Raw genomic sequence first — 23,706 nt, 5'->3', positions numbered from 1 at the left:
ACCACCATTCAGGGCCCCAAATAGTCCTTCCAGGTGAGGCAGCACTTCACCTGTGAGTCGGCTGAGGTGATATACTGCATCCGGTGCTCCCGATGTGGCCTTTTATATATTGGCGAGACTCGACGCAGACTGGGAGACCGCTTTGCTGAACACCTATGCTCTGTCCGCCAGAGAAAGCAGGATCTCCCAGTGGCCACACATTTTAATTCCACATCCCATTCTGACATGTCTATCCACGGCCTCCTCTACTGTAAAGATGAAGCCACACTCAGGTTGGAGGGACACCACCTTATATTCCGTCTGGGTAGCCTCCAACCTGATGGCATGAACATCGACTTCTCTAACTTCTGCTAATGCCCCACCTCCCCCTTGTACCCCATCTGTTACTTATTTTTATACACACATTCTTTCTCTCACTCCTTTTTCTCCCTCTGTCCCTCTGAATATACCCCTTGCCCATCCTCTGGGTCCCCCCCCCCTTGTCTTTCTTCCCGGACCTCCTGTCCCATGATCCTCTCGTATCCCTTTTGCCTATCACCTGTCCAGCTCTCGGCTCTATCCCTCCCCCTTCTGTCTTCTCCTATCATTTTGGATCTCCCCCTCCAACTTTCAAATCCCTTACTCACTCTTCCTTCAGTTGGTCCTGACGAAGGGTCTCGGCCTGAAACGTCGACTGCACCTCTTCCTACAGATGCTGCCTGGCCTGCTGCGTTCACCAGCAACTTTTATGTGTGTTACTCAATATTAATGTTTGAATGGCCCACTAGGACTGAAGCTTAATTTCAATCTGCTCTGCACTGAAAGTCTGTCTTCCGATTCGAAGACAAACAAAATCTGGTGCCAAAACCTTTGAGTACTTTTACTTGTAATTATAAAGGCTTCGAGTAATGGTGTCTGGGGAAGTTCACCTTAATGCATTAAAATGAAGCAATTGACAAACTGGTAACAAGATGACTCCCACAGTACTGAGCTCACCTGAACTGGTACACCATAGCTGCAAGTTACATTAACCAAACTTAAAATGTGTTACTCACAACGTAATATTTTTGCTCAAACAGCTGAAGTATTACTTCTCATAAACATTAGTCCTTTTCCAAAAATAATTATTTACTTATAATTTTAAATGCACTTCTGTATTCTGGACAGTGATGCAATTTAAGTCAATTTCATCCTGTATAAATTGCTTAATAACAATGCCGAGCTTCTTTTTAAAGTTCTTCCAAGTATTTCAAAATATCCCATACAATAAAAATCTTAAAATGAAAGGTTCTATATAGATACATTTATGCATAAAATATGTAAACATTCACTATTTCTAATCAAGTATTTAACTTCCATCTCAATGCATCACAAACCTCTCTGAAAAACAATGGTGTTCTTCCTGTATGCTGACAGAAACTGAAGGTTTTGGAGCAACCCTTTCACTGTCAGTTGGACACGGACTTTGGTTAAGGATATTCTTGAACTCCAGAACATTTCATCCAAATAATGGGAAATCGAAGAAAGAAATCATGCCCATCTGCAGTCACAATATCCGTCTCATCACCACACAAAACATGCTATTTCATTAGCTTCAGAAGAAATTAGAATTCAACAATAACAACGCGTCGTTCAAATCTGAGATGCATTCAAAGGAGCTATATTCATTTGGCAGAGATTTCCTTTGGTGTCACAGTCAAAGATTAAGCAGCCAGCAAACCTAGCCACTGAATCAAAAGCCTGCCCCTAAATGAAACGTTATTTCATGGTTAATCTGTCATAACAAACACCGTGGGGGTGGGGACTATCACTAGGCAAAATGCAATTTCTAATGACAGGTTTGAAACAAAGATTTAACTTCACATTAAAATATCATACTTAACCAAATGGCTCAGCCAAAAGTGACTTTAAAAGATGAATTCAAAGCTTTGGATTATTCTTTTTATAAAAAAGCTTACATCCCTCAAAGGAATTCTGGTGCCTTACTAAGCTTATTGTTCTGTAAACAGGTTTCCTGCTGCAAATCTGCTGAGGTTTAGTCCCACGCCCTGTCTCAGATTAAGACATGGAAAGTTACAATTTACAGGAATGTTCTAGAAGTGTTATTTTTGGATACTTCACATTGTTTAGTGTTTGGCCCTAATCGTACAAGCACATCAAATTCAACAAGAGCACAAAGTACCTTATTATATCATGCTAAATGCCAAGAATTAATAGAATTAATGTTGTCTATATGCTTCAATTCACCATAGGTAGAATAGCTATGTGCGATCAGTAAGTTTAGCATAAAATTTTGGAACAATTACATTAGTTAATTCTACCAAAAGAATAACTAGCAGTTTAGAACATGTTTAAGTATTTTGAAGACAGAATTTTACTCACTTTGCTTGGGTGGTAGCAAAGTGATTGCGAACTAGCGGACAGGAATCCGGACGATTCATCTACAGAAACTTGAATTGCTTAACAGCTGGAGATTTAATTAGGGTAATTAAATAAAGTGGAATTTTAGTGCCAGTAACAGCAACTGTGAATTAAGCACACTGCTAAACAACCCACCTAGCTAAAGTCCTTTAAAAAGTAGAAAGTCTCCCACCTCGTGTCATCTGGCATGTAACACCATCCAAAGTGGTCAGCCCTAAACACTATGTTCAATTAGTGATCACAGTAAATGGCAGCCTTGTCTTTTATTTCCATGCAATCAGCCAAATCTGATTTCTAACACATTATATCTTTGTGAAAAATCAGAATATATTTAAATAGACAAGAACACTTAATTTCATTGGAGTCCCTGCATGAAGCAAACTAAAATCTTATTTTGCAGGATGAAGCATTCCCAGTAGTTTAGGAAAGTTAATATCGTCAATTTCCTTTCATAAGTCACTGGAAGAGAACAAAGGAATAAATGAACTTGCTGACCTTTGGCATTAATCATGCACAGTGGAAGTAACTACCAACGCAAATTTATTAAAACCGTTGAGAAAAACTACAATGATGCTTCTGAACTTCTGGTTCTGCGGAACAAGCAGTATATTAAGCAGTGTCATGAGCAGACTTTGAAATTGGACTACTCTTGGACGGGAACGACAAATGTGTTATTCAAGTTCAATTACATCAATATGCACATGCATTGAATTAGACAGCAGTACACTTATTACAATGAAAATCAAGGTATTGTTGAGCCATTGGAAGAAATGCTTGCACAATGTGGGAAAATTCCAGCCAATTCAGCAGACCATATTGCAGGCAAACTGGTAACTTTGGCACACTGGGAGCCATGAACATGTTTCATAAGGAACACCATTTTAGATGTTAAAATTTTTTATTTATTAAGCAGTACAGTGCTGAGTAGGCCATTCTGGCCACAGCAGCCCCAGCAACCAAAACAACCTCAATTAACCCTAACCTAACCACAGGACAATTTACAATGACCAATTAACCTTACCTCGCAGGTCTTTGAACTGTGGGAGGAAACTGGGAGAAAACCCACACATTCCACAGGGAGGACATACAGGAACTTATAACAGACGGCACCTCAATTGAGCTCCGGAACATCCTGAGTTATAATGGCATCATGCTAAGTGCTACACTACATGACACCCAAAGTGCAGGTTTTTGCTTTAAGAAACCCAGTTATCCCTCACTGCAGCTCTACCAGCAACACCCAAAAGGCAGCAGACAACAGCAGTTGCAGCTGACCAATCACAGCATTTTTGGCAATTTTTTTTAAAATAAAAAGTTGCATCAGCTTAATTACAGCATAGCTTCATTCTAGGGCAAAGGATCAACAGGTTACTGAAAACAGTACAGAACTCTTCCTTACTGAAGAGTCCTCTAAATTACTTTGCATTTGCTGCCAAGCTATTTTCTACATACACATGAAGTGTTGTCCTAAGAGCCTCTTAAAAGCTCAGTTTGTGTTCTTATCTGAAGCATAAAACTATTGCTCGACTTCAATGCTGTTTTGTAGCAAGGAACAATGCTGTTAAAGCTGAGGACAAAGTTCACATTCAGCATCCTCGCCATGAATGCATGGGTTTCCTCAGGGTGCTCCGATTTCCTCCCAAAAATGTAGGGTTAGTAGTTTAATTGGTCATTGTAGATAGTGCTGTGATTAGGCAAGGGTTAAATAAGTGGGTTGGTTCCTGGGTGCTGCAGCTTGCTGGGCCACAGAAGGGTCTGTACCATGATGTATCTCTAAAAACTGACACTTAGAATTGACTTATAATTAAATCCATTCCATGTGCCACAGGAATTGCAGAGCAAACTCAGTGATCTGAATTGCCCAATTCTACTTCTGCTGCTACATCTTATGAATTGGTTGTCACCAGCAACAGGATTGTAAATCTTGGTTATTCCTTTTTCAATATCATGATAAAATCAATGTAACATTAGAAAAGCATAAATTCCAGGGCTTTATCATTACTTACTGGGGTATCCGAGCAAATAATGATTTCACACTTATTCCTGGAAGTAATAACCTCCGAAAGGTTCTAAATTAGAAATCTGAAATCACTCATAGAAAATCTTAAATACAAAATCAATTTCAATGAGTAGCATTTAACAAGGATTGCACAGCTATGTTACTTGAGTTTCAAAAGATGGTTAATGCAGCTGAAGTTTGTGCTTTAAGTACTTCACAAGAATCAATAAATATGCAGAACAAAAGTTTAAGAACTCCAATGATATTCCATTCTCAAACCAATTTTGCTGAATAAGATTATAAATCTGTGATAATTTAAAAATAAACTTCTGGTTGCATTGCAATAACAAAAAGCATATACTATAAATCCAACAGCTCAAGAAACAGTACTCATTTGCACAATTACATTTATTTATTGCACTGTAACGTGGAATAGGCCCTCCAGCTGTGCCACCCAGCAACTCCAATTTAACTGGAGCCTAATCATGGGACAATTTACAATGACCAACGAGCCAACCAACTGGTATGTCTTCGGACTGTGGAAGGAAACAGGAGTACTCGGAAGAAACCCACGTGGTGACAGGGAGAACATACAAACTCCTTACAGACAGCGGCAGGAATTGAATACTGGTCACTGGTACTATACAGTGTTACACCAACTACTATGCTACCATTTTGCCCCAGTATTCAGCCCTCACTAAATTCAGTTAGGCCGCTGTCGCATCCAGAGAAATATCAAACAAAATAAACAAGGATTGAAAGCCGCATTTGATAGCCATAATGAAGTCCACTTTGATCACACCGGATTAAGAAAACTTGACTTCATTCAGCAGACACTGAACCTAAATCATTCTGCATTACTGCCCAAATCCCTTTGGAAACACTCAAATTTGTTCAATTGTCCAAAGGCAATAAGCAAATGCCACTATTAAAGACAAATAAAGCACACATTCCCCTCCTAATACAACAGATAACTGCCATAACAAACATGTCCCCTAGTGGAGCAGCAATTTGTATACTTGTGTCAGGGCACACCACAAGTGGGATACAAGCTTTATGGCTTGGTTTTAAATACCACAGGCCAACACTTCTGCCTTGACCCTGACGATCCTGCACTCCCACTCAACTTTTTGAGAATGGGGAAACATGCTAGTCAGAGAAACCACCTTTCCACCACCATCCTTCTGTTGGCCATGGCCAAGCTAATTTAGTAGCCAACTTACCAACTGAACATACATCTCATGCGACAATCTTTTGGACTATCCTACCACGATGGACAGTATCAAATACTTTGAGGTCCATGAAAACATTCACTGCTATATCCAAAATCAGCAATCTAAAAGATGCTTTTTAAAAAAACTTGTCCCGTATCACTTCACGACCCTTACCATCAAGGACAAGGGCTTAAAGGGCGTACCATCCAAAGGGTCCTCTTCAAGCTGTACACCATTCTGACTTGACAATGTATCGCTAGCTCTAAATCCAGAAATTCTCTCAGTGAAGCCAGATTCACTAGAAGGATCGCACCAACTCAAATCAGCTCAGCACCACTTTCAAAAGCAATTAAGTGCAATTAATGCTCATCTTATCAGCCAGATCCCAAAACAATGAAATTAAAACTTCTGGAGTCCTTTATCTTGAGATGTATTGTGGGAATGAAAATGAAATCCATGTGAACTTCTGAGTGTGTCACCATCTAGTTGCAACAACTTGGAAAGCATGACTGAGCCTCAGAAATAGGATTGGTACATGGAAATGCTTATTTTGTTCTCAAGTCTAACGAAATTTACTTACTGACAAGCAATTAATCCTCAAAATGTGGTCTTGACCCATAAGTTTGCAGTTAAACACTTAGTGTAGCACTAAAATTTATGAGATTATTCAGCATTGAGCATCAAGCTTCACTAAAGTCATTTATTAATAATTCCATGTTTCAAAAATTTGTTCTCCAATAATAGCTTCCCCCCTTTAAGCAATAACTGTTAACAAAAGATGCAAACCTAATCTTTAATTGGAACATCATCACTTAACATGCTGTGCAAAAGAATAAGAGTTCAATTTTGTGTCAAGATGGTGGAAATGCAAATAACTATTCATTTGGTTTATGAAGTTTAAGCATACCATAATGCTAGGGTGATTGAATGTGATTTTTCTTCATTTCAACAAGAAACTGGAATCCTTACAAAAGGTTCATTGTGAATGTTTTCACATCTGTCTGCATGAATTATAACAAACACTATTCAAACAATTGGGATGGAGTTGCTGCTATTTTTCCAAATGTGACAAAAGGTTTACTGTACAAATTACCCGATGATCAACCTTTGATGTCATGGGGAAAACAGGGCTGCTTTGACAATTACTTGGGAATTCTATTATCAAAGCTAAGCAGCTTCTCTTTTGGCATTTGGTAATATCTAGATAGATATAACTCTGTTCAGTTTAGACATGATTCAAATGAAGGGTGACTGAGTACCAAGCATGTTGACAAAAATTTGTCTTACCAGTTATGTACTTTCATATAGTCCCAAAAAAGTACTATATTGCTCAGTGGTTAACTACAGACCAAGCACTTCCACCTTCTGCCCTGCCTCCTTTGTTGGTACAACCAAGTTACTAAACTTACTTCCTTACAAGCAATTCCAACAGACAAGTCCACTAACAGGTTATTAGTCCCGTGGGGCAAACAAACCTTCAAATCTCAATAGGGTTGATCTGCAAATGGGCTCCAGGATTATGTTCTGCTCTGGCAAAGATTGCTGCACCTGACCTAGTTTCTACCATACACAAATATTACCTCACCAGAATCTGGAGAAAATGCATACAGTTTTACAGTTGCCAAAGATATGGCAAGGAGGACATTCAATGGTGTACATGCATCCAGAATTGACAGCAGAGATCTAAGAGTTGCAGAGCCTGGGAAGGTTGAAGATAGAAACAAACAAGGCAGTGATATCAGAGCTGAACCTCTGAGAAACAGGACCATATTTGTCAAAGAGGATGGTGTAGCCAACAAGTTTTTGATTCGGCTCATTTAAAGGTGCTAGATAAGGCCAGTCAGGTAAACACACAAATAACTGGATTCACAGCACTAGAAAACATTAATTACTGAATGATTCAGTGCAGAGCTGGAAGGCCAATTGAGTGTGGGCTTGCAAGCTCCTCTCAGTACATCCTTAGGTTGTTTCGATAGTTATTGCAAATGACATCCACTGTACGTTTTACTTTACACGTGATATGCAAAGGAATCAGAATAAAATTCAATGATTAGCTCAAGCTTGCTTTGCTAATACTCATTAAAAAAAGGACAGCTCAAAAACCAGATTCCAAACCTGGAATTTTAATTTCATTCAACACTGAAGTATTAATGTTGAAGAGCAAACATTATTAAAAAAATATAATATATTATTTATATATATATATATTATAAAATAAAATATAAAATATACAAATATTATAACATATTTTGAAGCCAATAGCATACATTTCCAACTACACATTACAAGAACAATGGAATCAAAAACTGATTGCTGGAATTAACAAATACAATTGCTTCAAGCGTACACTGGTACTGAAAGCTCTGGCAGACCAAATAAATTTGGATCATGAACTTTAATATCAAAGTGGCTGTTTGGCCATGATTCTATGAGTTGACAGAAGACCTACACCCCTGGCACTGCAAGTACTCTTTTCCTATGCAACTTAAGACTAATGCACTAAATGGGACATACGAGGAGAATGATAGGTTTATGTTTTAAGTATTTGGTCTATTATGCTTACTGTCATATCCTAATGCATTTAATAAGCTTTCACATTTTAAAGTGCACAATACTACCAGCTTATGTACAAGAATCATTTGTTAGTTTCTTCAAAACAGTTATCTGCCATGTCCTTCTCTTGCAAAGTGAATTACTTCATTTTTCTTTAAATCTGACAATTTTTTGGTATATGATTTCAGTCTTTATATTCCTTGTTACCATCTCCATCAAATTGTTGCTACTAATTTTTAATTCGCCATCACACTGAAGTGTGGCATGATGTACTACTCTAGTGAGGCCCAACACAAGCACAGGATCAGCAATTCTACAATTTGGGAGAAGTTGCTTGCTCTTCATCAAAACAAATAAGGCTCATTGTGACATTGGATAACTTTGTTCTTTTTATTGGGACAGCCTGACCTGTTGGACATGTTCTGCCTAGTTTCCATTTTATTTCTTCCATTGTGTTTTTCCACTGCCCTTATTAACCCACTGACCAGATCCATTTAATTTACAGCTCACCCCCAAGCAATCCTATTAGACATTGCCTTGGTTCCATCCGCACATTCACAACATTAAACAAGCTTGTTTTTCCATTTTCCCCAGTTTTAATGAAGGATCTTCAATGTAATACATTAACTCTTGGTCTGACCACAGATGATGCTTGACCCAAGGCTGTACTAGCATTGCTTTCATTTCTAGCATGTTTAGTTGAAAAGCCTACATCAATTTTGGGATCTGAAAATAAAATGGAAGGTGCCCCACCCATCAGCCCACATCATTAAGTTTGGGGGATAACAGCTCAATGAGAAAAAGCATTCATTGGAATCTGCCCCAGTTGGTCAGGATTCTGCCTCCTCCCCACCCCTATTCAAAGGCTGAACAAACATTCTGCATTGTAACCAAAACCCCAAAAGGTTATGAAACATATTCAGCTTAGTGTGCATTAAATTGCAATGCAGAGAACAACCTGCGAACTATACTGCAAACCAGGGGTGAGTTAAGCAGGAACACCACAGCATAACAGCAGCAAAATGACTGAAACATTCGGTCCAAGTTGGTAAAATAAGTCAGTTTTAATTACATCTCTAACTTTGCTTCTCTTCGTACTAATGTGACCAAGGCTGCTAAGACCTATTCTCAGTATTTTGTGTTTATTTTTGTTTCCAGCATCTACAAATTTCTTCATTTCCATGTGCACCAAACAAGCTAATTTTTTTTACACAGGTACAAATATCAACCATGAAACAGAATTTATCAGAAACGTATTAAATAACTTTAACCATGGCAATGGATACTATTACCACTTGATACTGTGGTTAACAATTCTCAAAAATACAAACTCTATGATATTTTTCTTAAAGGGAATTTAACTGTCATATTCAAAAAAATTTGAATACACTTGAGGGCTTTTTCTTTCCCTACCATTTCTTCAAAAATTAGAATCACTAGGATGTCATGCAGAATCCAACAACTATACTTTGAATTCTTTACATATTGTAAAATCACCCAAATTGTAAATTTGTTTGACAATGACAGATGTTGCAGTTTATGTCACAGAATGCAGTTTCACAACTCAACCATAATTAATCTAAAACATATACATAACACAAACGTTCTAGACTATTTATAGATACAATACAAATCAACAACTTAAGGCTGTGATCACAACTCATTTGCCAATGTTTAAGCTAACTGATCTAGTCTGTGTGAACTTGTATGTAAACTATTCATTCAGTGAGTGACAGTACAGAAAATAGAACATTTAGAAAATCTGACTTGCTATGCACCAGCTGTACAATGATCTAAAAAGCAACTGACTGAAAGACAAAACACCTCAATTAAATTTTCAACTTCTTACCTTTTAATACTGTAGATGCAGTCCAATGATATCTGGTAACCATATATTGGTTCATTTTTTTCCCCCCCAATATGGATGAGGAGTAAATAACTACAGAATATACATCATCTTTTCTCCCTAGTAAGTTTCCCTCATGAAAATGATATCTGAGACTAAGAATTTAAAATACCATTTCCATTAACAAATTGGAAACTTTTGGGGGTAGCCACATTAATTTAAATAGCAACCAAAGCAACTAAATTTCAATCTCTGAAATGAAATGTGACCACACCTGGCAAATAAGCATTGAAGCCTGCTGACACCGAGTTAAATGTTTCAAATTTGCATACACAAGGGTGGTTAATCATTTAAGCAACCCAACCTTAAATTGAAGAATGACAGTCATCCACCCTGTTCTGGCATCACTAGTAATTGTAAATGACTAAACACTGGATCTTGTCCAAGGAACAAAAGCCCAGTAGCCCTTAATTCTCATTTGCTATCTATCAAGTTCCAGCACTTTTGAAAACATTTTTACATTATGATAGCCTTCTTATAGTTATCACAACCTTTACATATTTCAGTTTTATGCATTTCTAAATACAAATTTACTAGTTATGAGCCAATAAACTCAATGATAGTTTTCACTCATCCATCATGAACAGAATTTATCTACATGGAGCACTGTCACAGGAAAGCTGCAACCATTAAGGACCCTCACCATATGGGCCATGCTCTCTTCTTGCTGCTCCAATCAGGAAAGTAGTTCTCAGGTCCCACACCACCAAGTTCAGGAACAGTTATTACCCTTCAACAATCAGGGTCTTGAACAAGGGATAACTTAACTCATCCAACACTCAACTATTCTCACAGCCTATGGACAAATTTTCAAGGACTCCAGCTCATGTTCTTGATATTTATTGCTTAATCACTAGTTTTATTTATTGCTTAATCACTAATTTGGAGAGGTTGGTCATGCCTCGACTGAACTCCTGCCTCAGCAAGGACCTGGACCCATTGCAATTTACCTATCGCCACAATAGGTCCACAGCAGATACAATCTCAATGGCTCTTCACATGACTTTAGACCACCTGGACAACACAAACACCCATGTCAGGATGCTGTTCATCGACTATAGCTCAGCACTTAATACCATCATTCCCACAATCCTGATTGAGAAGTTACAGAACATGGGCCTCTGTACCTCCCTCTGCAATTGGATCCTCGACTTCCTAACTGAAAGACCACAATCTATGCAGATTGCTGGTAACATATCCTCCTCACTGACAATCAACATTTGTGCGCCTCAGGGGTGTGTACTTAGCCCACTGCTCTATTCTATATACACCTGACCGTGGCTAGGCATAGCTCAAATACCATCTCCACATTTGCTGATGTTACAACCATTGTTGGTAGAATCTCAGGTGGTGACAAGGCGTAAAGGAGTGAGATATGCCAACTAATGGAGTGGCGCCACAGCATCAACCTGGTACTCAACGTCAGTAAGACGAAAGAGCTGACTGTGGACTTCAGAAAGGGTAAGACGAAGGAACACATACCAATCCTCAGAGGGATCAGAAGTGGAAAGAGTGAGCAGTTTCAAGTTCCTGTATGTCAAGATCTATGGATCTAATCTGGTCCCAACATATTGATGCAGTTATAATGAAGGCAAGACAGGAGGTATACTTTATTAGGAATTTGAAGAGATTTGGTATGTCACTCAAAAACTTCTATAGATGTACTGTGGAGAGCATTCTGACAGGCTGCATCACTGTCTGGTATGGAGGGTGGAGGGGTGGGGGCGACTACTGCATAGGACCAAAAAAAGGTGGTAAATCTAGTCAGCTCCATCTTGGGTACTAGTCCCGGATACTTTGTAGGCATCTTCAAAGAGCAGTGTCTCAGAAAGGCAGTGTCCATTATTAAGGACTTCCAGCACCCAGGGCATGCCCTTTCTCACTGTTACCATCAGGTAGGAGGTACAGAAGCCTGAAGGCACACACTCAGCGATTCAGGAACAGTTTCTTCCCCTCTGCCATCCGATTCCTATATGGGCAATGAATCCTTGGACACTACCTTACTTTTTAACAAAATATATAGAATCTGGTTTTTTTGCATGATTTTTAATCTATTCAATATACATATACTGTATAATGTATACTGAATAAGATTTACTCATTCATTTACTGTTTTGTTTTCTATACTATGTATTGCATTGACCTGCTGCTGCTCAGTTAACAAATTTTATGTCACATGCCAGTGATAATAAACCTGATTCGGATTCATTATTACTTTTTGTATTTGCAGAGTTTGTTGGCTTTTGCACGTTTGTTGCTTTCTTGTCCTGTCGCATGGGGTCTTTCATTGATTCTATAGTGTTCCTTGCATTTATACCATTAAGACATAGGAGCTGAATTAAGCCATTCAGCCCATCAAGTCAGCTGAATGAAAGCAAGAAAAATGAATCTCAGGGTTATATATGGCACCATAATTTGTTGATAAGTTTACTTTAAACTTTTTCCGGAGGGTTTGACACAGGAATGAGCTGCCAGAAGTGGTTAAGGCAGTACAACAGAATCATTTGAACAACACTTGGATAGGTACACAGAAAGGTGAGGCTTAGCAGTATGGCCTAAATGTAGGGAATTGGAACTAACTGAGTGTGCACTGATCAGAATGGACTGGAAAGAACTTCAGAGGAAGAAAACGAGCTTGGGGTGGGTGAGCAAACAAAGTGAAATGTGGCCATTTTGTTTTTCATTTCTCTAGAATAAGTTATCTAAGCTAAGCAATGAGGCCCATCTAATGATTTGACAAGGAGGAATATTATAACTGTTTCAGCCTCCATTCAAAGCTTACTCAGAAATCAGCCTTTTCTGGTTAAAATAAACCATTCAAAAGGTCAAGCCAATTACCCCAAACAGTCCCAGGTTTCATTTTACTCACTGTTACCATCATCCATCCATTACACCACCAGTCCACAAATGTACACCTCTTTTGCAATTCAAACTTCACTAATAAAAGTGCCTTATCATTTCCCACCCTCTATCACTCTGCATCCCACAATAATTTGCAATTCCCATCAACCATGCCCAATCTCCACTGGTTTATCCATTATACTCTGTTTATTATTAACCAGCTCTTGTATCTTCGAGTCCATTGTTGCCAACCAGACCTCCAGCAGTTTCAGATCCCTGAGCTGTGGAACTTCCACTAACTCTTAATTTGCTATTTAAAACCAAGCAGACTGTCCCAACTTGAGGCACACTGGTTGGCATTATAGCAGTTATAAGTATATCTCTCTAAAATGTAAATGACCAGAAGTACCCAAAATGCTATACATAGGCACGTGGTTGTTCGTCTATACCATAACAAATTATAAATTTGTGGAATTGAAAACATCCACATGAAACCATTAATGAAGTGTCAAGCTATCCTTTGAGAGTGGAACATAATCCATGGTCTACTTTGTGTCATTGAAACACAGAAGACAAAATAACAACTTCAGGCTGGGGGGCGGGGGGGCTAAAAAGCCAATTTCACTCCACTTGGCCTAAGAATAAAATCAGACCCAAGTCCAAACAGGTTTCAGACCAATTTATCCATTAAACTAATTAGGACAGCAAACATATTTCCTGAAGGTTCAGGCTCTGCAGCTTGCTTTCATCAAACAAACCAACAAGATCTTGGCCAAACATCTTGTGCCCTTATAAGAAGCAGTTTTGCCCAATTTTGGCAAAATGAATTATACTTACAACTGCAAGTAATCAATAGTCATCAAACCATGAAAAAAAAGTGAAATCTGAATATCACAAAACCAAAGATGAACAGGATAAAGTTGACTGCTACCCGCTCACACCTTCCTCCCCACCCCCATGGCCAATTAGTCTGGCTGCTGAAATTGGCAGTTTAATGTTGTGCTTACCTTTTAACTTGCTGGAAGTGCTTAATTGTCTGGTGGACCTTGGGACAGATCCTGGAAGGATCCTGCTCACAGTGTTTGCATTTCTCCATGCTCCTATAAATTTATAAAGGTAACATGCTATTACTAGTTTACAAAAAGTTAAACCCCACACAAATTTCCAAGACAAAAAACAGAATTATTTTTCTAGATCTATCTAGATCCTAGATCAAAAGGGATATGAGAGGATCATTTTGCCAATCAACTGTCCAGCTCTTGGCTCCATCCCTCCCCCTCCTGTCTTCTCCTATCATTTTGGATCTCCCCCTCCCCCTCTCAAATCCCTTACTAGCTCTTCTTTCAGTTAGTCCTGACGAAGGGTCTCGGCCCGAAATGTCAAATGTACCTCTTCCTAGAGATGCTGCCTGGCCTGCTGCGTTCACCAGCGACTTTTGTGTGTTGCCTTAAATCATAGCCTAGTGTGGAAGCTTTTTTTTAAATATACAAAGAGCCTTGATTGATCACAAGGATAGACCGTGGAACTAAACAAATTGGACTGCATTTTTCAACTTTAGAATTCAAAACAAGGCAATTTCATGTAGGACACACAAAAATGCAGGAGGAACTCAGGTCAGGCAGCAACTTAGCCTCGCATTTGGCTATTGCACGCAGACAGAATTTGATTTAGAGATGCCCACAAACTTATTTTGAATCAGTTATTAAATATTCTTGCCTTTTTAAGCCTCAAACTAGATAAATTAAAGCAATGATCCCAGGAAGAAGGGAAGGACAGCCACACTAGCAATCATGAAGCATTACAAAAGATAGGGGAAAAAAAGCAGTAAAACAGTAAAAATGAAAAGTTTGAAACTGCATGGCAATTATTTTCTAACAAAATGCAACAGTCTTAGCATGGAAGATTAACAAAAAGCCAGCTTCAATTCCTAACCTTGGAACTTCTTTCAGGTCAAATCATTTGAGCACCCAGTAACAAATTCAATAAATCCAGTAAAAGTGATATTCATTTTTGTTCTACACAAATGCACAAAGTTTGGCAGCAAAAGAATCCAACATCCCAAAATAAATGGCTCCAACCAAATTCTGAAATCCAGGGCATGCATACATAAGAATATTGTGCACACAGCAAAACTATAGTGTTTTCACTGAATATTTAGATAAATATATATACCTTTGCACGGGGTCTTGACAGATGCAGATTTATTTTTTAGTACTGAAGCAGATTGATTTTGAATACGGTTGGCACATGCAGAGAGTAAACATTCTCTTGAAGCGTCTCTGTGATGAATTGAGGCAACTGCAGCCAGAGGGGAGGGAAAGAATGTTGGAAGCAATTTCCATTTTTGTTTACAATTACACATTTATTATTTACTGAAATGCACAGGACAGATCTTAAATATAGAAGACTTACTAGTATTGCCTAAAGATTTATTCCGCTGTTAGAAATATCTAGCACCAGAATATTATTCCAAAATTCAAAAAAATATTTTAATAACTGCTTGGCAGTGGATACATACTACTGTAATGCAAGTTCATGAGCAGTTTTCTCATGTGCACATTAAACCACAGTAAAGCAGATTTAGCATCACACGGTATTTCAACCCAGTTAAAATAAATTCTTTGCAAAACCCAAGATTTACTAATCACAAATCTTCAATGTAACTATATTAATTCGTGAGGCAGACTTAAAAAATCACCAGGTCTACTTGTTTCAACAAGACTAATTTAATCCTGTTGAAACAAATACCTTCCAGCAGAAATGGGTAAAAGTTGAGACCCAAAATTTCTACTCAAAAACACTTTTTAAATAAGAACTTTTGATGTATCTGTTCGCTTCTGACCAAACAGAAATCTAAACAATTAAAATTTCAAATTTGACCAAGTTAGTCTACGTTATCTTAAAACCAGACTTGATAGATATATAAATTAAAAAAATCAAAATTTTAGGAGCATTTTCCAAATTATGTGCTAGCCAAGCAACAGCAGGTTCATATTTTTCATTTCAGGACGAAATTGACAAATGGAAGCAGTTATTGCTGTATGAGCACAAGTCACATGAGGAGGCAGTACCAGGGCATGATTTTGAAAATCAAAGCTCCGAAATCAAATCACCTCCCAGGTCATGAAGCTACACCTTGGATTTATAATTTTGGTTAAAGCTTTGCAGATTTGATCCATAAAAATTAATAGTTCTTTGTTGGAACGAGAGCACTTTGCTCTGCTTGCAGCCATCAGCCTTTTGTTGTGCATTCGAGTATTCATGCAGTAACCATTTCACACATTTGTTGTTTACTAAGGTTTGCCAGTGCATTGCTCAGAATAGCCAGAAATAAATATTTGCTTAATTGCCTTAAGGGCTTCAATTCATTCTTAACCAGTGACATCACAAAGGGAACTGGTCCCACAGGAATCCATCTACTTATGCAGCAATTTTTCTCTACCATCACAGAAAAATGAAACTGCTTTTGTACTGCCATTCTCCATCTTGCAGCTATGCAAAACCTTACAATTAAGATTTGAAGCAAGTAAAATTCACAATTCAAACTCCAGATGAGTTAAAATAAAACCTTATTTTTAGAAACACTTAACTTACTTTTGAAGTGCTGATATTTAGGTCGACCAATGAAGACTGCTAACAAAGGAACAATACAAAAACTATAAGATCCAATTAATAGAAAGGTCACAAACATGACATCACTACGACTTCCTGAAGTGTTTGGTGGCACGAGTGTCGAATTAGAGAAAATATGTGGAGAAAAAGTGGTATAAGTGCAGCTTCGAAGTCCTCCTGGTACAGTCATTGAAATGGTCCAAAAACAAGCAGACGCAGAAGTAACATTTCACCCTTGCTCATGCTGCCATTTCCTACACTGACCCTCAGTGAAATAGAGTGGAAATAAAGTAATTTGCTAGGCATGCCTGTGTGCTGTGCTCCAGCTACACACGCACAAAGAGACAGCCAATCAAAAAAGGAAACAAAGAGCGGCAGCATATAGAGTACAAGCTTCTTTCATTGAAAAATTGCCCTTAGATGCATTAACGCTGCATTCCTGATGCCTAGTCCAGAGCCAAAATTTCTGAAATCATGGAGCAAATTTCTGCAATATACATGTTTTGTGGATATTTTCTTGTTTTTTTTTGTTGGAGAGCAGTGCATCACTCCTGTACACCGTCTTTGTTCCAGGGTGCTCCTGTAGAACGCTGTTCATTTCTTACAGCAGTCGTCAAGCATGTGTTTAAACTAGTGACACCAGAAAACAATTGTAACAAATTCTTGAAATCCTTTTCTATTTCAGCTGGATGCTGTCAAACAATGAAACTCATTAAACTGAGAGCAAATGTAATCTGATCCTCAAGACATGCTTATTTCATTAGGCAGCAAAACTAACCACTGCAATGCTAAGTGCTATCTGCTTATGCATAACATTGATCATTGCTGCACTACAAATAATAACAAAAAAAGGTCATATGACTAACTGTACCTCTCACCAGTTCTATACAATTACTGCCCTAAGTAACTCTTAAATTTGCTCCTAAATGAGGCAGTGTTTTCCAGCCCATTTCAGGAATCCTACAGTCAAGCAAATTAGAGGCAATAATCAATGAAAGATGAATCTGAATCGACATTTCAGCAGTTTACATGGTCTGCAAACTCAAAAAAAATTTCCTGGTTTAAAAACACATGCCCTTGTAAAGCATCTGCATTAGTGCACTTGAAGTAAATATTGGCAGTTTACTGTAGAAATATCCAAAGCCCAAAGTATTGCTTAATATCAAATAAATTGTATTTCCTAGTACAAGAACAGGGACACTTACCTCTACTACTGCAAGTGCTCTGAACACTCTGAATTGATACACTACTGCTGTTTGATGATATGCTGTTAACTCGTTTCAACCCAGAAGTGGGAACAGGCAGTTTAGAGTTGAATGTACCTTTTACTGTTTTACATCCCAAGTTTAAAGTGGCTGTAACTGATCCATTCCTTGGTTTTGAAGCAGCTTTTTGTTCCTCTAGAGGAGAAAATAAAGTTGCGTTAAGCTAACTGCAGCAAGCTTGAGCATTTTGTTCCTGATCTTGCCCAAAGTGCAGTCAGGTACCATAACTTTTTATATAACCATATAAATAGTGACAGACTTGTATAACAAATATTTACAGGCTAACCCCCATTGACATCAATGGATCTAGGGTTGAGAGAGTAGACAGCTTCAAGTTCCTCGGCATCCACATCACCAAGGCCCTCACGTGGTCTGTACACACCAGCTTTGTGGTGAAAAAGGCATAACAGCACCTCTTTCACCTCAGACGGTTGAGGAACTTTGGTATGGACCCCCAAATCCTAAGAACTTTCCACAGGGACACAATTAAGAGCATCCTGACTGGCTGCATCACTGCCTGGTATGGAAACTGTACCTCCCTTAATCACAGGACTCTGCAGAGAATGGTGCAGACAGTCCACCGCATCTGTAGTTGTGAACTTCCCATGATTCAGGACATTTACAAGGACAGCTGTGTAAAAAGGGCCGTAGGATCATTGGGGACCCAAGTCATCCCAACCACAATCTATTCCAGCTGCTACCATCCGGGAAACGGTACTGCAGCTTAAAAGCCAGGACCAACAGGCTCCAGGACAGCTCCTTCCACCAGGCCATCAGACTGAAGAACACACGCTGATCTGAGTACACTCTATATTACATTAACTGTTCTAGTTGTTATGAATTATAAATTACTATGATTGCACATGGCACATTTAGATGGAGACGTAACAAAGATTTTTACTACTCATGTATGTGAAGGATGCAAGAAATAAAGTCAATTCATTGTGAACTTGGAGTCGCTGTTAAGTGCCATTGTAGCTCCCTATCAAGAAGAGAAGCTGTCCTTGAGCCTGGTGGTACATGCTTCATGTTCTCGTACTTCTGCCCAGTGAGAAAGGGGAGAAGGGAGAAAGTCTGGGGTAGGTAGAGTCTTTGTCTTTTCACTGCCTCGGTAAAGCAGCCAGAATAATCAGAGTCCCAAGAGGGGAGGTCGGTTCCTGTGATGTGCTGAGTTGTGTCTACTCTCTGCAGTTTATTGTGGTTATGTGCAGCATAGTTACCATCCCTAGTTATTTTGCATCCAGACAATACTATCTATAGTGCATCGATTTAAAAATTGTTAAGAGTTTATGGGGACATGTTGAATTTCAGTTGCCTCCTGAGAGGAATTTATGAGATTTCTTGCCATAGCTGGACCAGGACACGACATTGATGATGTTCACACCTTGGAACTTGAACGTCTCACTGTACACAAAAGCATGTGCACCAACCCCTTACTGAAGTCAGTGACCAACTCCTTCATTGCTCTTTTGTCAATGACCAAGGGTGCCCATGTACCATACTAGTGTTTAAGGTGAACAAAATATACTCAGCCCTAAAAAAAAAAACCCTTTCAGTCCAGTTTGCTGCTGCCAAATCATTTTCCAAGGCTCTAATACTGGAAGCCCAATTCAACAATGAAGTTGTCCAATGATGTAAAATCTTAATTTTAGCAATTTTTTTCCCTCAGAGGTTGCATTCTACAGTGCCCCCCCATACATCTCTTCCTTAACAGATCTCAAGATTTATTAATCTATTGCAAAATGGTATGTATGAACAATTTTATCTGTCCTTATTTTCGTATTTTCCTCATCACCTATTTGTTGCAAACTGTGACAATTATCCACAGGTACCGGTGGGGGGGGGGGGGTGAGAGAAACTGATGATGCTGCCTACCTATCAATAGAAGATGCACTTTTTAAAAAATGGAAATGTTGGCAAATTCTACTTGTGTCCTAGTCCAAGTTATTTGGTCTTATTCACATAACACATTTCAAGCAAACTGCTGCAATTCTTCCAACTTCCAAAGTTGAATTTTACTGAGAAAGGGTGCAGGATGCCCAGAAAAAAAAATTAGTTCTGGTCAGCATGGACACAACTAGATGAACAAAATGGATTAAGCAGGGCAGAGACGAGGTTGTAGAGTCCACTGCCACTTGAAGTTGGGCACAGTGAAAACTTCAAGAAAAATAATCAGTTAAATATTTGAACACTATACACTCTCCAGAAAATATTAAAATAGTCAATCATAAATAGGAACAAGGCATTACATTTTAATTAACAAAATCATGGTGAGACCCAATTTCATATCTTTGGTAGCATCCTTGCACTTCAGATAAATTAATCTCATCAGTTAGCAAAAACAGAAGGAATTTAAACTTCAACACCCTTTAAGCATAACATTGTTTTTGCATATTATTTATCCCAATCAGGGTACAGGTTACTCTTCCCAGAGTAATGGGGGAGAAAAACAATTGAATACATCTGTAAAAGTTCCAGTCCCAACATTCTTATAAGCAGCTTTTAGTTGAAGTCATCTTCAAGCAACCTTCAGCCTTCAATGTGTCACAGGAATACTTTTCCTCAGCTTAATTCAAAATCTGTGATTCAGTTTTGACACTGCAGTACATGTATGCACAATAACAACACTTCCCTTTCCTACCAATACCGTAACATTTAGGCATCAATCCGGAGCAGTAGACCACTCAGCCCCTCAAACATATTCTGCCTTTCAACAGGGTCATCTCTACCACATGTATTTCCTCAGTCCCTTAGTAACCTCTGAAGCTCAAGGGCTTTTGAAAGCCAAGTTCCAAGAAGCAAACATCACCAATAGCTAGTCCTGATTCAAACACAGCCAAGGTCGATCTAAAGATTGAATGTATACAACCCTTAGATTCTTCTTCCCACAGACAGCCACAAAACAAAAACCATGGAACCTATTCAAAGTAAAAAAAAACCCTAACTCACAAAAAGGACAGTGTGCAAATGACAAAAACAAGCAAAAAATATATAAAACTACAAAGGCAACAAAACAGTTCAGGAATATTCAGTTCAGTCTAGTGCTGTCAGTCGTTAGCTGCAGGCCATAGACTCAGTTTGTCCCCATCAAATTAGCACAAAGTAGCATCAAAACAAAAGGAGCAACCAGAAACCGAAGACATAACATGAATGAGAGTCCAATCCTCAAATTGTGCCAATTAAACCTTGCTCAAGACCCCAGCAGCACTGAGCAAGAGGGAAGGAGAGAGAGACCTATCGAATGCAGGCACCTCCTTCTGGGAGCAGCGAGTGACAGACCGATCACATGCAGTCAATGGCACTGAACACCTGCTTGCCTTCCACTCTCATCCATGTTAATTTTCAGTCTTCCTCAACATGTTAAATCAGTGAGATCAGTGAGAAATTAAGTCAATCATGGGCTTGCACCCCGTCTCCAAGACACACACTTCACTCGAAACTTCATCGAACTTCCTCAGACAGCAAAGCTCAAGATCATTCAATTGGCCTGAAAATACACCATCAAAATGTAATCGCAGACTCCAATAGTAGCAGACTCATCATCTCTACTTCCAGAGGAGGCTGAAGAAATTTGGCATCTGTCAACCCTTACCAATTTTTAATCGATGTACCGTAGAAAGCATCCTCCCTGAATGCATCCCAGCTTGATATGGTAATTGCTCTGCCCATGACCGCAAAAAAAAACAATGACTTGTGGACACAGCTCAGATCACGCAAAACAGTCTCCCTTCTATGAACTGTCAACATGCCTTGCTTCCTCAGTAAATGGCCAATATTATCAAAGATCCCACCCACCACAGACACTCTTCTCCCCCATGTCTGAAAATACTTATCACCAGGCTCAAGGACAACTTCTGCCTTAATGTTATAACACTGCTGCATGGTTCTGCAGTGTAAGATGCACCCTTGACGTCACAATCCATCTCATTATGATCTTGAACCTTATTGTCTACCTACATTGCACTCTGTAATTGAGACTTTATTCCGCATTCCATTTTTTCTTGCACTACCTCTACGCACTGATGAATTAATCTGTATGAACGGTATGCGAGACAAGCTTTTCACTGCAGCTTGTTTCATGCTTTTTTATTATTGGTTGAAATAAACCAATTCTAATCCTTAATGCTGGATTCTCCCACAACATATACCCTGTCATGACCGTGAAGGGTCTTATATATAAAAATTAATCTTTAGGATGTATATCAAAAGTGCACCTAACATTTTAATCATGTAGCTTTTCTGAAGATTATTCTTCACTTTATCATAAATCCAGAATTGCTATAATTCAATAGGAAATGCTCTTCCTGTTTAATTTGCACTTAAAATATTTTCCTACAGAGTAACTAACTCCTTAACGAGGAATACTTATACTTGGCCTCTTTCACCTTCACCACCCCTCCCCCACCCCCCATTATCTGGTATGAGTCAGCTACTTAATACTATTTTAGAAGTCAATTCCAAACTCCATTCCAGGTAGCAACAACTTTTAATGGTGCTACACTCTACTTCAATGAACTTTTCAGGTGGGCAGAGTTGCAATTAATTTATATTCACTATGGCTTCACTCCCTATAAAGGGTGGGGACAGGGGTGGGAGGAAAGGGAATTCATGGTGTTTGTTCTCTGTTCAGACACCATTTTCTTTGGCATAACTAGAGCATCCTTTCCAAGGGCTCTGTCTAAATAACTTCTGACTATATAGTTTCCAACAGTCCAAAACCATTAGGGCAATATTGCAATCACAGCACTATATAAATTGCAGGGGTTCAGATACATCATCTCTCAGCCTACATTTCCAAACCTTTGTTTTCACAGGGCATTAAGAGATAAGACCACAAGATATCGGAGCAGAATTAGGCCACTTGGCCTATCAAGTTTGTTCTGCCATTTCATCATGGCTAATCCATTTCCCTCAGCACCAATCTTTTGACTTCTCACTGCTCATGCCCTGACTAATCAAGAATCTATAAACCTGTCTTAAATATGCCCAATGACTTGTCTTCCACAGCCACCTGTGATAATGAATTCCACAGATTTACCACCTCTCTTGCTAAAGAAAATCCTCACCCCCATTCTCAATAGACATCCCTCTATTCTGAGGCAGGGTCCTCTGGTCTTAGACTCGCCCACAACAGGAAACATCCTCTTCACATCCACTGAACCTCCTCTGAACTCTCTCATGTCAGCACATCCTTTCTTAGATAAGGGACCCAAAACTGTTCATAATACTCAAAGTGAGGCTTCACCAGTGCCCTATAAAGCATCAACATTACATGCTTGTATCTATATTCTAGTCCTCTCAAAATGAATACTAACACTGCGTTACAGGTGTCCCCCACTTTTCAAATGTTCGCTTTACGAAACCTCACTGTTACGAAAGACCGACATTAGTACCCTGTTTTCGCTTTCAGAAGGTGTTTTCACTATTATGAAGAACGGCAGCGCGCGATAAAAAGCCACGCGTGCCTCGAGCAGCCACTCTCCCCTGGATTCAGAACCGCATTGCTTAAACACGTGCCTGTGAGCAGCCATTAGCAAGATGAGTTCTGAGGTATTGGAAAAGCCTAAAAGAGCTCGTAAGGGTGTTACACTTTGCATAAAACTAGACATAATTAAACGTTTCGATCGTGGTGAACGAAGCAAGGACAAAGTGAGTTTGGCTTGTGGAAGCTGACGAGCATGATGTTGAAGAGGTTTTGGCATCCCATGACCAAGAACTGATAGATGAAGAGCTGATGCAATTGGAAGAGGAAAGGATAACAATTGGAACCGAATGCAGTAGCGAACGGACCAAAAGTGACTGCGTAAGATTTCCACTGCAATGATAAAGTATGACTTTAATTTTGAAAGGGTATGTCGGTTTGGGAGGTATTTGCAGGATGGGTTGAGTCCTTACAAACAACTGTATAATAGAAAA

General features: G+C 39.0%; 1 protein-coding gene across 5 annotated transcripts in view; it reads right to left on the bottom strand.

Moving 5' to 3' along the window:
- Window positions 1-23,706, bottom strand: part of mtus1b (microtubule associated tumor suppressor 1b) — a 166,078-nt gene that overhangs the window by 71,284 nt on the left and 71,088 nt on the right. For 4 of the 5 annotated variants that reach the window (XM_063043037.1, XM_063043036.1, XM_063043038.1 and 1 more), the window contains exons 4-6: window positions 17,731-17,925; window positions 15,086-15,211; window positions 13,921-14,013 (exon numbers count right to left, since the gene is read on the bottom strand). In XM_063043037.1, the coding sequence (XP_062899107.1) occupies window positions 13,921-14,013; window positions 15,086-15,211; window positions 17,731-17,925 (414 nt within the window). Of the gene's footprint in view, window positions 1-1,355; window positions 1,693-13,920; window positions 14,014-15,085; window positions 15,212-17,730; window positions 17,926-23,706 lie in introns of those variants that run through there. The other variant, XM_063043039.1, reaches the window with a different exon arrangement.

This window comes from Mobula hypostoma, chromosome 3 (assembly GCF_963921235.1).
Source record: "Mobula hypostoma chromosome 3, sMobHyp1.1, whole genome shotgun sequence".
NCBI lineage: Eukaryota > Metazoa > Chordata > Chondrichthyes > Myliobatiformes > Myliobatidae > Mobula > Mobula hypostoma.
Note: the sequence above shows the minus strand (reverse complement) of the source record. Positions and strands in the feature narration are given on the sequence as shown.